Here is a 16776-nt window from a genome sequence, read left to right as displayed (position 1 = left end):
CTTTTACTCTTAATATCAGAATTCAGCTCAAGCAATTCACAATTTGAACTCATTCTCGCACTGTCAATTCATTTACTACTTAATACCGATTTATGTTAAAAGTATGTATACATTGTTAAAAATAAATTGTATTGCTACTATGCCTTATTGAAAATGACCTGGCTTACTGTCACTATAAAAATTAGTCAATATGATAAATGCATTTATATAAATTAATTAAAGATTAGATGCAGAGTAAAGGTACATACGTAATAAAAAAATAATTAACATTTTTTTGAATTTTGAAAACAATATATAAGTTAAATTATAAATATTTCAAAATATGTAACAATTAAAAAAAAAAAGAAAGAGAGTATCAATTCAGACGCGATTGTTTCTCAAATTGGTTTCCTAAACTTCATGTTAAATACCTTAATACTTTGATCATGTATCATCACATATGAGAATAGAACATCTCATATTACTTAATTAAGAAGAGCGACATATTAACCCTCTAAGAAACTTTGAAAAATCAACAAACTCATCAATTATTGCTTCATTGCTTCATTGGGATACACATTTCCTACACTCACCACTCCCTATTTACACACTTTAAATTCATCAAAACCGTTGAATGCGTATCCAACTCCTCACATTTTTATACGGGTCATTCAAACTCCTCCTATATTTCAACCATCCATTTTTAATCGCACGATGACCCAACCTGTAAATGCAACGGATCATTATGGCTCAGAAAATTTGCAAAAGACTTAAAAGCTATTGGTTGGGTATTGATGTTAGTGGTTGAGTATTGATGTTCACTGCTTTAAAGTCTTGATAAAATAGCTAACTACTCATTTCATTTCATCACTATAGCATCCCTGCACTGAATCATTGTGAAATCATCAAACACTTTTCGTTAATCATTCACTTTCTTTCCTTACCATGGCAGCAGAACTCGTTGGTGGTGCTCTTCTTTCTGCTTTTCTTCAGGTTGCCTTCGACAGGCTGGCTTCTCCTCAAGTTTTACAGTTCTTTCGTGGAAGAAAACTTGACGAGAAGCTGCTTAGCAATCTGAACACCATGCTGCACTCCATCAATGTTCTCGCTGATGATGCTGAACAAAAACAGTTCAGAAATCCACACATAAAAGCTTGGCTTTTTGCTGTCAAAGATGTAGTCTTCGATGCAGAGGATCTCTTGAAGGAAATAGAGTATGAACTCACCAGATGCCAAGTGGAAGCTCGATCAGACCCACAAACCCTTACTTCCAAGGTATCAAATTTCTTCAACTCTACTTTCACTTCATTTAACAAGAAAATTGAATCAGAGATAAGAGATGTCCTAGAGAAACTAGAATATCTTGCAAAGCAAAAGGGTGCTCTCGGTTTGAAAGAGGGTATTTACTCTGGTGATGGATCAGGTAGCAAAGAGTCACATAAATTGCCATCTTCTTCTTTAGTGGTTGAAAGTGTTATTTATGGCAGAGATGCAGACATCTGAAACTGAGAATCATGACCAGCCATCAATACTTTCCATTGTGGGAATGGGTGGGTTGGGTAAGACCACACTCGCCCAACATGTATACAATGACCCAAAGATAGAGGAGGCTAAATTTGATATCAGAGCTTGGGTTTGTGTTTCCGACCATTTTGATGTTTTGATAGTTACAAAAACAATTCTTGAGTCAATCACTAAATCTAAAGATGATAGCGGAGACCTGGAAATGGTTCATGGAAGATTGAAAGAAAAAATATCAGGAAGGAAATTTCTTCTTGTTTTGGATGATATTTGGAACGAAAGACGAGAAGAATGGGAAGCTGTCGAACTCCTCTTAGTTATGGGGCACCAGGAAGTAGAATTCTTGTCACATCACGTGGTGAGAAAGTTGCTTCTAACATGATGTCTGAAGTGCATAGGCTAAAGCAATTAGAAGAAGAGGAATGTTGGGAACTTTTTAAAAAGCATGCACTAAAAGATGATGATCATGAATTGAATAATGAGAAAAAGATGATTGACAGAAGGATAGTTGAGAAGTGCAAAGGATTACCCCTTGCTCTAAAAACAATTGGAAGTCTACTCCGCACAAAGTCATCCATTTCAGATTGGCAAAAGGTATTGGAAAGCGACATATGGGACTTACCGAAAGAAGTTGAAATTATGCCTGCTCTACTACTGAGTTATCAACACCTTCCTTCTCATCTCAAGAGGTGCTTTGCTTATTGTGCATTATTTCCAAAAGATTATGAATTTGACAAGAACGAATTAATTTTGTTGTGGATGGCTGAAGATTTTCTTCATCACTCTAAACAGATCAAGAATGTACAAGAAATTGGTGAACAATATTTCGACGATCTATTAACAAGGTCCTTCTTTCTTCAATTAAGCTCTGAAATGCGACAAATCAAGAATGTAACAAGGTCCTTCTTTATTGAATCAAGCTTTGAAAGGCGATTCGTCATGCATGACCTTTTGAATGATTTGGCAAAATATGTTTGTGCAGACTTCTGTTTCAGGTTGAAATTTGATAAAGGAAATATACCCAATACAACCCGTCATTTTTCATTTTCATTCGGTGACGTAGGATATTTTGATGGTTTAGGGAGTTTAACAGATGCTAAAAGACTGCGTTCATTTCATTCACTTACAAGTGGCTGTTTCTATGAATTCAATCCTTGCCAATTCAATATTTTGGTACATGAATTGTTCTCCAAGTTCAAGTTTTTACGCGTCTTATCTTTGAAGGGATATGCTGAGCTTAGTGAGGTCCCTAATTCTGTTGGTGATCTTAAAAATCTCTGTTCGATAGACCTTTCGTATACTCATATACAAAAGCTACCTGACTCAATATGTTTGCTCTATAACTTGCTAATAATGAAGATGAACTTTTGTTCTTTTCTGGAGGAATTACCTTCAAATTTTCATAAGCTCACCAAATTGAATTGTTTGGAATTTAAAGATACAAAAGTGACAAAGATGCCAATGCATTTTGGAGAATTGAAGAATCTTCAAGTACTGAGTACGTTTTGTATTGACAGAGATAGCGAGGTCATCAATATTAAGCAACTAGGAGGACTCAATCTTCATGGAAGGCTATCAATTAATGAGGTGCAGAATATTGTGAATCCTCTGGATGCATTGGAAGCAAATTTGAAAAATCAACTCCTTGTGGAGCTTGAGTTAAAATGGAATGAGAATCACATCCCCAATGATCCAAGGAAAGAAAAGAAAGTGCTTGAGAATCTACAACCTCCCAATCACTTGGAAGATTTGTCAATAGAGAACTATGGTGGTACAGAATTCCCAAGTTGGGTATTTGATAACTCATTATCAAATTTGGTGCTTTTACATTTGGAGAACTGTAAGTATTGTCTATGGTTGCCTCCCTTTGGACTTTTGTCATCTCTGAAGTCCCTCGAGATTATGGGGCTTGAAGGAATAGTGAGCATTGGTGCTGAATTTTATGGGAGCGACTCTTCTTCATTCAGGTCCTTGGAAACATTGAAATTCTACAACATGAAGGAATTGGAAGAATGGGAATGTAAAACTACTTCTTTTCCACGTCTTCAAAATCTTCATATCTATCTTTGTCACAAGCTTAAAGGTCTGCCAAATCAACTTCTTCATTTAAAGAATCTAGATATTGGTTGCTGTGATAAGCTCGTAATTAGCATAAACAAAATGTTCGCATCATCGCTTCAACTCTTGACTGTTGTGAATATGCCCAGTACTAATTATGATTTTCTTGAAGCAATGGAGATTAATAGTGACTGCGTTCATTTTACCATCTTTCCGCTAGATTTCTTTCCAAACCTCCGTGTACTTCGATTGAGTTGGTGCCAAAACCTAAAAGGAGTGTCACAGGAGCATGCTCATAATCATCTCAAGGTACTAGGAATTGGAGATTGTCCTCAATTTGAATCATTTCCCAGTGAAGGATTATCTGCGCCGTGGCTACAAATACTTTCAATTCGAGGAGCGGAGAATTTGGAGTTGATGCCAAAACGTATGCAATTCCTACTCCCCTCTCTTACTAATTTGGTGATAATTGATTGTCCAAAAGTGGAGATGTTCCCAGATGAAGGATTGCCATCAAATTTAAAAACTATGTCTCTTTCGAGCTTAAAACTTATCGCCTCCCTGAGAGACACATTGGGGTCCAATACATGTCTTGAACGCTTGATTGTTGAAAAGTTGGATGTGGAGTCTTTTCCCGGTGAAGTTTTGTTGCCACGCTCTCTCACCACTCTAATCATCTTTTTTTGCCCAAATCTTAAAAAGCTTGACTACAAGGGTCTACGTGACATCTGTGTCAAATATTATGAATTTCCCAACCTTCATCAGAGAAAATTAGAAAGTTCTTAGTTACAAATACTTCACTCTTTTATCAGCACTTACTAAACAACAGTTGCCTTTAAAGGAGACGGTGAGACGAGTTTTAATGGATTACTTGTTAATTGACAACAATATAACTTTGTTTAGGAAATCAAACATTTTTTTATAAGCTGCCTCTTGCTGTTCTTATCTGTTATTGCTTTTGAAAAATATTAGTAAGTATGTTGCAAATATCATTATGGATTTATTGATTAAAAAGATCTACTATTAATCACTTTAGTATTTTTTTTATTGTTTTGTTGCTCTGCTAAATTTTATATTGAATCACTGTGTTCAATATTGAAACAGTTATGTGATATGGATTATTTATATACTTAATCGATTAAATCCGAAAACAACTGATAAACTGATAAAATTTGAGCCTTGAAATTTTCTTAGAACAGGGTCCAATGCAGGCATGCCATTGTCAAATTTTATTTTCCTTAAGAATTCTAGACTGTTGAGTATTTTAATTTTCCATCTTGACTCTTCGTGTATTGATCTATTATTCTTCCTGAGACTGACTTGTAAATTTTTATTTGTAATTCAAGAGTATTACCGAGTCGGGGATGTGCTTACACAAGTTTCTTGCAATGGCTTCCAATGTCTTCTTCACTTCAAGTGATCGCTCTAGGCATCTTCTATCATGTTGTTTCCGCAAAATTTTGTCTTAAGGTATTAATTTTTTATTAATTATTAAAATTGCTTTTGTCTGTATTAAAGATTTCTTAAGGTACAAAATCTTAATGTTGTGTAAAATTAAACTTATTTTCCACCTTTTCTTTGTACAGGTATGCTTGCAGTTTACTTAGAAAAGACATGAAAAAGATAGTGATCACTCTTTGCTCCTCATATATCCTAGGAAAAACAAGGGGACAAGCAGGCTCTAGCAAAGGTACATGGCCTTGGAATTTTTTGGAATTTAATTTTCTCTTACTATTGTAGATCTTTTGATACAAAAATTTCTTAACTAGGCTTCTCTTTGAAAGCATTAAGAAGCAAATTGGAGAAGGAATCTCACAAATGTACCATGATATTATACAGAGAAAACAAGTAGAAGGGATTCAAATTGGCATATCTGATGATGAGTTACCTAAACAGGTCCAAGGAAAACTAGTACACCTGAGAGAGAGATTGAAGCAAAGGGAGTTATGAAATGTAAATGCTTCTAAACATACATTCTTAGACCCTTTAAATTGTATTTGATTTTTTGCTGAACTGGGAAAGGGAATTTAACTAGTGAGAATTGCCAATAGCTTTTAATTTTGTTTTCTTATTGTGTTTCCATTTGTTTATAAAATTAGTGGAGGAGAATTTGTGCAAGTGACCTGATATTGATTAGCTATGTAAAGATTGAGTATTTGTTGTACCGAGAATGGTCCTTGTATTTGTTAATGGAAGAAACAATAGATCTTTTACAATATATTTTATACCTAAATCTTCTTTATTATTATCTAATGGAAGTTCCAAAAACAACTAGAAACATGACATACCTGTGTATGTCAATGCGGTTCAAACTGGTGTATAATAAATACATGTCGGAAGAAAGAAAGTTTAGTATATTATGGAAATGAAGCCAAGAAATCATGTCTCCCTTTTTCATTTCAAATCATCTATCTGGAAATCTTCTATATTCAAACAGTCATCTCTTTTACTCTTAATATGAGAATTCAGCTCAAGCAATTCACAATTTGAACTCATTGTCGCACTGTCAATTGATTTACTACTTAATACTGATTTATGTTAAAAGTGTGTATACATTGTTAAAAGAAATTGTATTGCTAGTATGCCTTATAGACAAATGACCTGGCTTAATTTGCATCTATAAAACTTTAAGTTAGGCTAAATGCATTTATATAAATTAATTAAAGATTAGATGCAGAGTAAAGGTACATATGTAATAAAAAAATAATTAACATTTTTTTGAATTTTGAAAAAAATACATAAAAATTATAAATATTTCAAATATGTAACAATTTAAAAAAGAAAAACAGAGAGTATCTATCAGTTGAGATGTGATTGTTTGAAAATCAGCACAGCAGATATAAAGAAATAAGACCCTTCCCTTCTTCATACATTATTTCCTAAATATAAAAGCAAAATGATGCCCTCAAGTTTTATAATCTGTAGAAAATTTTGAACACATGCTAATAAATTTGTGTTGGTTTAGAGTGTAATTAGATATTATTTATACTGCTATAAGTGGAACATAGTACGAGTATAAGTATCAATACGAAATAGAAACTTAGAATTCATCAATAAACATGTATAAGAACTTGTTCTTGATATCAGAAGTTTTAAGCACCTAAAGCAGGAAGAGGACTAAATAATACAATTCTATGTTTCATAAGTTATAAACAGCTAAGTCAATTAAATCTCTAGTTCATATACGTGTCAAAAATCAGAAAAGTTGCTTTGTCAGGAAGACTTAAAAGCTATTGGTTGAGTATTAATGTTCAGTGTTCTTAAAGTCAAGTCACCGTTCTTGAGAAAATACCTAACTACTCATTTCATCACCATAGCAGCTCCCTGCACTGAATCATTGTGGAATCACACACTTCCGTCTTACCATGGCAGCAGAACTTCTTGGTGGTGCTCTTCTTTCTGCTTTCGTTAATGTTGCATTTGACAGGTTGGCTTCTTTTGAAGTTTTAGACTTCTTTCGTAGAAGAAAACTTGATGAGAGCCTGCTCAGCAATTTGAACATCATGCTGCACTCCATCAATTCTCTTACTGATGATGCAGAACAAAAGCAGTTCAGAGATCCACACGTCAAAGCATGGCTTTTTGCTGTGAACGAGGCTGTCTTTGATACAGAGGATCTCTTGGATGAAAAAGACTATCAACTCATCAAATGCAAAGTGGAAGCTGAATCTGCACATCAAAACTTGACTTACAAGGTATCCAATTTCTTTGATTCTACTTTCAGTTCATTTAACAAGAAAATTAACTCGGGAATGAAAGAAGTCACAAAAAAACTAGAATATCTTGCAAAGCAAAAGGATGCTCTTGGCCTGAAAAAGTGTACTTACTCTGGGCATGGATCAGATAGTAAAATGCCACAGAAATTGCAATCATCTTCTTTGGTGGCTGAAAGTGTTATTTATGGCAGAGATGCGGACAAAGAAATCACAGATGAAAAGGATGACAGTAGAGACCTACAAAAGGTTCACAAAAAACTGAAAGAAAAATTGTCAGGACAGAAATTTCTTCTTGTTTTGGATGATGTTTGGAACGAAAGACAAGAAGAATGGGAAGCTGTGCGAACTCCTCTGGGTTATGGGGCTCCAGGAAGTAGAATTATTGTGACAACACGTGGGGAGAAAGTTGCTTCTAATATGAGGTCTAAAGTGCATCGCTTAAAACAATTAGAAAAGGATGAATGCTGGAAAGTTTTTGTAAAGCAAGCACTAAAAGATGATGAGAAAAAGGAGATTGGTAGAAGGATAGTTGAGAAGTGCAAAGGATTACCTCTTGCTTTGAAAACAATCGGAAGTCTTCTCTGGACAAAGTCAGCAATTTCATTTTGGAAAAACGTATTGGAGAGTGACATATGGGGGCATTTTTGTATTTCAGGGTCCATTTGACCTTAAATTTGTAAAATAGGGTCTGTTAATTTTTTTTTTGTCAAATAGGGTTAAGTCGTAAGGGTAGGGGATGACATTACAAATGAAGTCGTCCTCCACCCCACCGGTTTCTTTTTTTTTTTTCAAAAAAGCAAAACCGTCTTATATAAGAACAGTTTCTGTTTACATGGGAAGTGAAGTCGCTCTCTTAAGTAACGACTTCACTTTTCTTTTCTTTTCTTATATTTCTTTTTAACATAAACATCATGTCTGTGAGGAGCCTTAATTGCAAGGCTAAGAATCTTCACACTTGGCTCTAGAGTTTCTGAATTATTCACCATACATATAAAAGTTAGGCGCTGAAAATGGAGGAAAAAGTTTCAACCATATATAGATTCAATTGTTCGTTGGATTTCGTAAAATGAAATCATGTTTTGTGTATAATCCATTAAACTTACACATTTGCATTACCAAATAATTACAAATTAATGATAATCATGATTCTTCACTGTAAAATCATCAACAGTATCAACGTTAACAACTGACATGAAAAAATGAGATATTCGAGACGCCAAAAAGGACATGGATTTTTTTATTGCTTTTTTTTTTTTCACAAATGTGGAAAAATGACACATTTCTTAGCTTTTACTACTGTGATTCATACGTGTACGATCAGAATCACGAAAAGAAAAAAAGAAAAGAAACCGCAAAAAAAAAAGGAAAAGTGAAGTCGTCATGTAGAAAGACGACTTTACTTTCCACGTAAAGAGAAACCGTTATCTCATAAGACGACTTTGTTATTTTAAAATAAAAAAAAGAAAACCGGTTGGGTGGAGGAGGACTTCACTTGTAATGTCGTCCCCCATCCTGACGACTTAACCCTGTTCGATAAAAAAAAATTCGATGGATCCAATTTTACAAATTTAACATCAAATGAACCCTATTTTACAAAAAAGCCTTACTTAAGAGAGCGACTTCACTTGCCATGTAAACAGAAACCGTTCTTATATAAGACGGTTTTGCTTTTTTGAAAAAAAAAATAGAAACCGGTGGGGTGGAGGACGACTTCACTTGTAATGTCGTCCCCCACCCTAACGACTTGACCCTATTTGACAAAAAAAAATTTAACAGACCCTATTTTACAAATTTAAGGTCAAATGGACCCTCAAATACAAAAATGCCTCTTAATGATCTGAAAATAATTGATTGTCCACAAGTGGAGATGTTCCCAGATGGAGGTTTGCCATCAAATGTAAACAAGTGTCTCTTTCAAGTTCAAAACTTATTGCCTCTCTAAGAGAGAACTTGGATGCCAACACATCTCTTTTCTGGTTGTGTATTAAAAAGGTTGATGTGGAGTCTTTTCCTCTTGAAGTTTTGCCCAAAATTACTTTTCTACAAATCTCCAATTGCCCAAATCTCAAAAAGATGAAGTACAAGGGTCTCTGCCATATCTCATGTCTCTTACTTGAGCATTGCCCCAACCTTCAATGCTTACCAGAGGATGGTCTACCCAAATCCATCTTTCATCTTTCTATCAAGGGTTGTCCGTTATTGAAAAAGCGTTATCAGAATCCAAAAGGTGAAGACCGAAAAAAGATCTCTCACATTAAAAACTTGGGAATTTGGTATTAAGAAGTTCAAAACTAGATGTGTCGCAATTCCATTTGTCTTTATCAGGTGCTAATTCTCCATCTTTTCCATTACAATTTTCTTAGTTGCAAATATTTCACTGCGTAATCGCCATTTACTAAAACAACTGAAACACTTAGTAATAAGGAGATGGTGAGATGAGTTTCAATGGATGATTTTGTTACTTGACAATAATATACTTGAGATCAAATTACTGATTTCCATTAGTCACTTTGTTTCCAATTCATAGGATGGCAGCAGAATTTGTTGGTGGTTGACAAGCTGGCTTCTCCTAAAGTTTTTAGACTTGTTTTGTGGAAGAAAACTTGATAAGAAGCTACTGGGAAACTTGCACATCACACTGCACTCCATCAAAGATCCACGCTATAAAACATGGCTTTTTGATGTCAAAGAGGTCATGTTTGATGCAGAGGATCTCTGGGATGAAAGAGACTATCAACTCACCATATGCAAAGTGGAAGCTGAATCTCAACTTCTAACTTTCATTTATAAGGCATCAAATTTCTTCAACTCCACTTTCAGTTCATTTAACAAGAAAAACTAGAATATCTTGCAAGGCAAAAGGGTGCACCTGGTTTCAAAGAATGTAGTTATTCTGGTGCTGAATCAAGTATTAAATTGTCACAGAAATTGCCGTCAACTTCTTATGGTTATGGAGGGGCTGTTTTGTGTTCCATGTGTTCTCTTTGTAAAAAAATGAAGAATCAATTCACCATCTATTTTTTTTGAGTGTAATACTGCTGTTTATCTTTGGTATTGCCTGCAGGGGATTTTTTCTTATGTGTATTGGTTGAATTCAATTCCGGGTAGTGCTCTAATAAAACTTGTGTGATTAGAAGCTTTGACTTACACTACTTGGATGATTTGCCAAAGAACTATGACAGATTTCAGAGAATCATTTCACAGCAAACAGCTGTTCAAAATATGAGAGGGTTAGTGAGTTTGATTGTTAACTCTTCCAGCAAACATATGCACAATGATATAAAGCAATTTTGCTTCTGAAATTTTTTGACGTCAATTCTAGCCGGGTAAAGGTACAACTACTATACAAGTTCTTTGCCAATTTCCTGATATATATATATATATAGATTGGGTTAACGTGATCACAGATAGTTCTTGAAACTTTTTATCAAACATTTCTCAGAAAGGAAACTTATTCTTCCTTCTATTAATCTATTTAGATGACAATGATTGTTGTAGGGTTGTTGAAGTATAATTGTTATTTAAAGAGAAGCTTGTTTCTTAGTTCAAGATGAAGAAACTTGAAAAATTAAAATACTTCAATATCTTATTTATCTTCTCAAAGAATGAAAAATTGATTACAAGGCCTCTAGAACTCATACAGAACAAAGTCATAGAACTGAGAATGATAACTCTATCAAAATAAAGGTTCATATTACATGTTTGTAGAGAAGCTCAGTTATTTAGGTCACACAAGATACAAGATAAGACATAGTGTGCTTTGAGTGTGGTCAATCATTTCCTGCATAATCAAGAGAGCAACATTTAAAAGCTATGAATAGAATACTTCACTATTTAAATATTTTAATAAGACAAATCAATAATTATCAATATTGTCTGTTTTCAAATTCGTGTTTGATAAGATAAAAAAAAATAAAAACATCTGTTTCTACAATGTTGTTAAGTAAAGTGCATCGCCTAATGCACTTACAGTAAGATCATTGCTAGGGTGTTTTTGCAAAACATGCATTGCAAAATCTCTGTTTTTAATTTCTGCATTTTTGATTGTAGTACCTTTTCTCTGTTTTTAATTTCTGCAGAGGCAGAGGGAATGAAAACATCACCGTTTCATTTTCATGGGAAACTAATAAGGTTTATATAAAAGTAACTATATTGCCTTATACCTAATCACTGAACGGTTTAAAACTATACCACAATCGTAAGAAGAACAAATAAAAAGTAACCATCACCAAATAACAATAATAGGTATATCAAAATCTCATCTCGTAATCTAATTTAATTCTTAATTAGTGTCCAAATAAAAAAATAATACCAAATCAGTGTTAAGTGGAGTCAGTCAATGAAATAATATTTAAAATTTTACCCGAATATTTTTAACAATTAAACAAATTATCAGAAAGACATTATTGCTTCACTGGGCCCACAATCCTCTCTCCATTCAGAATTTCATGCTTTCATTCATCACAGCCGTTTGAATGAATATCGAACAGCTCACATTTTATGATGATGAATAAAACTTATAAAATGTTTGAGCCGCCCATTCCTAATCTAACGAGAATTGTGAAACAAAGCTGAGAAAATTTGCGATAAAAGAAAATGATGTTCCACTATCCTTAAAGTCAAGTCTTAGTCGTAAAATAGCCACATACTTGTTTCATCGGTATAGCCTCCCTGCACTTGGATTTCAAATTACACACTTCCATTCACCATTCACTCCAATCTGTTCCAACTCCTACTATGGCAGCAGAAGTTGTTGGTGGTGCTCTTCTTTCCGCTTTTCTTCAGGTTGCATTCGACAGGCTGGCTTCTCCTCAATTCGTAGATTTCTTTCGTGGAAGAAAACTTGATGAGAAGCTGCTCCGCAATTTGAACATCATGCTGCACTCCATCAATGCTCTTGCTGATGATGCAGAACAGAAACAGTTCACAGATCCACACGTCAAAGCATGGCTTCTTTCTGTCAAGGAGGCTGTCTTTGATGCAGAGGATCTCTTGGGTGAAATAGATTATGAACTCACCAGATGCCAAGTGGAAGCTGAATCCCAACCTCAAACCTTCACTTACAAGGTATCAAACTTCTTCAACCCTACTTTCAGTTCATTTAACAAGAAAATTGAATCAGAGATGAAAGAAGTCCTAGAACAACTAAAATATCTTGAACAGCAAAAGGATGCTCTTGGTTTGAAAAACGGTACTTCTTATTCTGATAGTAAGGTGTCACAGAAATTGCCATCATCTTCTTTGGTGGTTGAAAGTATTATCTATGGCAGAGATGCAGACAAAGAAATTATCTTTAATTGGCTCAGATCTGAAACCGACAATGATAACCATCCATCTATATTTTCCATTGTGGGCATGGGTGGATTGGGTAAGACCACACTCGCCCATCATGTGTACCGTGACCCAAAGATGGAGGAGGCTAAATTTGATATCAGAGCTTGGGTTTGTGTTTCCGATCATTTTGATGTTTTCACAGTGACAAAAACAATTCTTGAGGCAATCACTAACTCTAAAGATGATAGCGGGAACCTAGAAATGGTTCATGGAAGATTGAAAGACCAAATATCAGGAAGGAAATTTCTTCTTGTTTTAGATGATGTTTGGAACGAAGGAGGAGAAGAATGGGAAGCTGTTCGAACTCCTCTTAGCTATGGGGCTGCAGGAAGTAAAATTCTTGTCACAGCACGTGCTGAGAAAGTTGCGTCTAACATGAGATCTAAAGTGCATCGCCTAAAGCAATTAGAAGACGACGAATCCTGGAATGTTTTTAAAAAACAAGCACTAAAAGATGATGATCTTGAATTGAATGATGAGAAAGAGGAGATTGGTAGAAGGATAGTTGAGAAGTGCAAAGGATTACCTCTTGCTTTGAAAGCAATCGGATGTCTTCTCCGCACAAAGTCATCCATTTCATATTGGAAGAGTGTATTGGAAAACGACATATGGGACTTGCCGAAAGAAGTGAAAATTATCCCTGCTCTATTACTGAGTTATCAACACCTTCCTTCTCATCTCAAGCGATGCTTTGCTTATTGTGCATTGTTTCCGAAAGATAGTGAATTTGACAAGAAGGAATTAATTTTGTTGTGGATGGCTGAAGGTTTTCTCCATCACTGTCAACAAATCAATAATGTAGAAGAAATTGGTGAACAGTATTTCAATGATTTACTAACGAGGTCTTTCTTTCTTCAATCAGATTTCAAAACCTATTTCTCCATGCATGACCTTCTGAATGATTTGGCAAAATATGTTTGTGCAGATTTTTGTTTCAGGTTGAAATTTGATAAAGGAAACTGCATCCCCAAAACAACCCGTCATTTTACATTTGCATTCAATGACGTAGAATGTTTTGATGGTTTTGGGAGTTTAACTGATGCTAAAAGACTGCGTTCTTTTTTTCCATCTGAAGAATTCGGGGGAAGAAATATTGATTATTATCCTTTGCAATTCAAGATTTTGGTACATGAATTGTTTTCCAACTTTAAGTTTTTACGTGTCTTATCGTTGAATGCATATTCTGAGCTTAGAGAAGTCCCTGATTCTGTTGGTGATCTTAAACATCTCCATTCTTTAGACCTTTCGAGAACTGGGATACAAAAGTTACCCGAATCAACATGTTTGCTCTATAACTTGCTAATCTTGAAGTTGAACTATTGTTCAAGTCTGGAGGAGTTGCCCTTAAATTTGCATAAACTCACCAAATTGCATTGTCTTGAATTTGAAAATACAAAAGTAACAAAGATGCCAATGCATTTTGGAGAGTTGAAGAATCTTCAAGTACTCAGTCCGGTTTTTATCGATAAAAATAAGGAGTTTAGTACTAAGCTTCTAGGATGCCTCAATCTTCATGGAAGACTATCAATTAATGAGGTGCAAAATATTGTAAATCCTCTAGATGCATTAGAAGCAAATCTGAAAAATAAAGATCTTGTGGATTTAGAGTTAAAATGGGAGTCAGACCATATCCCTGATGATCCAAGGAAAGAAAAGAAAGTATTGGAGAATCTACAACCTTCCAAAATCGTGGAATATTTGTCAATAAAGAACTATGGTGGTACAGAATTCCCAAGTTGGGTATTTGATAATTCATTATCAAATTTGGTGTTCTTAAGGCTGGAGGACTGTAAATATTGTTTGTGTTTGCCTCCCCTTGGACTATTGTCATCTCTGAAGACCCTTGAGATTATTGGATTTGATGGAATAGTGAGCATTGGTGATGAATTTTATGGGAATAGCTCTTCTTCGTTTACATCTTTGGAAAGTTTGACATTTTCAAAGATGAAGGAATTGGAAGAATGTGAACGTAAGACTGCTGCTTTTCCACGTCTTAAAACTCTCTCGGTGTATCAATGTCCCAAGCTAAAAGGTCTGCCAGATCAACTTGTTTATGTAAAGAATCTTTATATAATTGACAGCATGGAAGCATCGTGCCTCGAAAGGTGTGAGCATACTGTATCTCATAATTCACTTGAAGCCTTGACCTTTTTTGTTTTTCCAATTATGAATATTTCAATGAGTCGTAGCTTTGATCTGCTTGAACATATTCGCTTTGGCAGTTGTGATTCTCTAACAACCTTTCCACTCGATTTCTTCCCAAACCTTAAGTCTCTTTTCCTGCTTGAGTGTCGTAACCTACAAATTATTTCACAGAAGCACACTCATAATCATCTCATGTTTTTGACAATTTCCTGTTGCTCACGATTTGAATCATTTCCTAGTGAAGGGGTATCTGCTCCGCGGCTACGGATAATTCGAATTAATGGAGCGGATAATTTGAAGTTGTTGCCAAAACGGATGCAAATCCTGCTTCCGTCTCTTAATGTACTACAAATAATGAATTGTCCAAAAGTGGAGATGTTCCCAGACGAAGGTTTGCCACCAAATGTAAAAGATGTGTCTCTTTCAAGTTTCAAACTTATGGCCTCCCTAAGACAGACCTTGGGTACCAACACATGTCTTCAGAGCTTGTCTATTGAAAATATGGATGTGAAGTTTTTTCCCGATGAAATTTTGCTACCACACTCTATCACTTCTCTACGAATCAATAACTTCCCAAATCTTAAAAAGATGCATTACAAGGGTCTCTGCCACCTCTCTTCTCTCACACTTCATGCTTGTCCCAACCTCCAATGCTTACCGGAGGATGGTCTCCCCAAATCCATCTCCTCTCTTGAAATCTGGAACTGTCCATTGTTGGAACAACGTTGTCAGAATCCTGAAGGCCAAGACTGGAAAAAGATTGCTCACATCGAAAAACTAAGTGTTCGCTCAAAATTTTAAAGTTAGATGAGCAATAATTCCCGTTTCTCTGCCTCTTCAATAGGTGTTGATACTCTATACTATCTCTCTACCTTTTCAATTACAATCTTGTTAATTTACATTGTTGTGCTATTACATTCATCACTTTGTCTAATGATTTCTTTTGTTAATTGTTTATTGTTAATTTTTAAACTAATGATTTAATTGGAAGCCGGTATCTGGTGCTAATCGTATTATCTCTGTACAGCATTCCTATCTGAATCTGGAGGGAGCAGAAGACACCCTCCCTCATCGGCTGACCTTGATTCTAAGCTGCACACCGAAAAGAGTAAGTAGTTGTTTAGGGATATTGTTCTTGAAACAAACGCAATTGTGAAAATGCAATTACTTTTAAACTTCCTTTTCTTGGGACTTGAACTTGTATTTGTTTTCGCCTTGTTGAATTTATATCCTCAACTGGTCTGTTCTGTGTTATTTTTTTCAATTGTGCTTTCAAAATACACTGATGACTAATACCCGTGTCTTTAATGATCCACACAGGAAGAGAAAAAAAAAGAAAAACTGGACTCAGTTTTGGAGAGTGACATTAAAGCAGTGAGCATTACAATAATAGCTTTTACTTCATAGCTACAATTTTCTTCCCCCAACTTTTCGTTTATTTATGAAATTTGTAGAGGCAGGATTTGATGTAGTTGTCAGAAAACATGTAAAGTTTGTGTAATTGTTGAACCGTAAAAAGCGTACGTGTTTGTTATTGGAAACAGCATTAGATATTTTACAATATATTTTAGATAAATGATTTCTACATAAATATCTAGATTCCCCCTTTGATGTAGTTTTCACATGGCAGAATAAAACAAAACCATTGTCTCCTCTTCAGGTTTCTGCCCTGCATGGATTTTACTTGATATCAGAAGAAAGAAATGCTGTCTTATGTGAATATTCAAAACAAAGGAAGCATATATAGAAGAGAGTCATCACATATAGTATTGCCTTATTACTAATCACTGAACGGTTTAAAACTATACCACAATCGTAAGAAGAACAAATAAAAAGTAACAATCACCAAATAACAATCATAGGTATATAAAAACATTTGATTTAGTAACAACTACTTCACGTCATAGGTATATATATATATATATATATATATATATATATATATATATATATTATATTATATTTTCAAGTGATATAAAATTTTGGTTTCAAAATACTGTCAACCAAGAAAGATGATAGCTGA

At 34.7% G+C, this 16776-nt stretch overlaps 1 protein-coding gene and 1 pseudogene across 1 annotated transcript; both read left to right on the top strand.

The window, feature by feature from the left end:
- The first annotated feature begins 923 nt into the window (after positions 1-923).
- Positions 924-9582, top strand: LOC114182642 (putative disease resistance RPP13-like protein 1; annotated as a pseudogene).
- A 2781-nt stretch (positions 9583-12363) lies between these two features.
- LOC146887356 (putative disease resistance RPP13-like protein 1) lies at positions 12364-16493 on the top strand. The gene is made up of 5 exons (XM_085672747.1): positions 12364-14701; positions 14831-14999; positions 15054-15597; positions 15781-15861; positions 16074-16493. Exons 1-3 carry the CDS (start codon positions 12399-12401, stop codon positions 15552-15554), a joined length of 2973 nt encoding a protein of 990 aa, XP_085528873.1. The 5' UTR covers positions 12364-12398; the 3' UTR covers positions 15555-15597; positions 15781-15861; positions 16074-16493.
- Positions 16494-16776: the final 283 nt, after the last annotated feature.

Source organism: Vigna unguiculata, chromosome 4 (genome assembly GCF_037176805.1).
Source record: "Vigna unguiculata cultivar grain cowpea cultivar isolate G323 ecotype 2 chromosome 4, ASM3717680v1, whole genome shotgun sequence".
Lineage (NCBI taxonomy): Eukaryota > Viridiplantae > Streptophyta > Magnoliopsida > Fabales > Fabaceae > Vigna > Vigna unguiculata.
This window is presented reverse-complemented; position numbering and strand designations above follow the sequence as displayed.

What these genes read in the sequence shown, in the direction of transcription:
- LOC146887356 (XM_085672747.1), top strand. Translation starts at nt 12,399, where the DNA reads ATGAAAGAAGTCCTAGAACAACTAAAATATCTTGAACAGCAAAAGGAT. An exon ending in ATTGACAGCATGGAAGCATC is followed by an intron (nt 14,702 to 14,830) that starts GTGCCTCGAAAG and finishes TCGCTTTGGCAG; the next exon opens with TTGTGATTCTCTAACAACCT. An exon ending in AATCATTTCCTAGTGAAGGG is followed by an intron (nt 15,000 to 15,053) that starts GTATCTGCTCCG and finishes GATAATTTGAAG; the next exon opens with TTGTTGCCAAAACGGATGCA.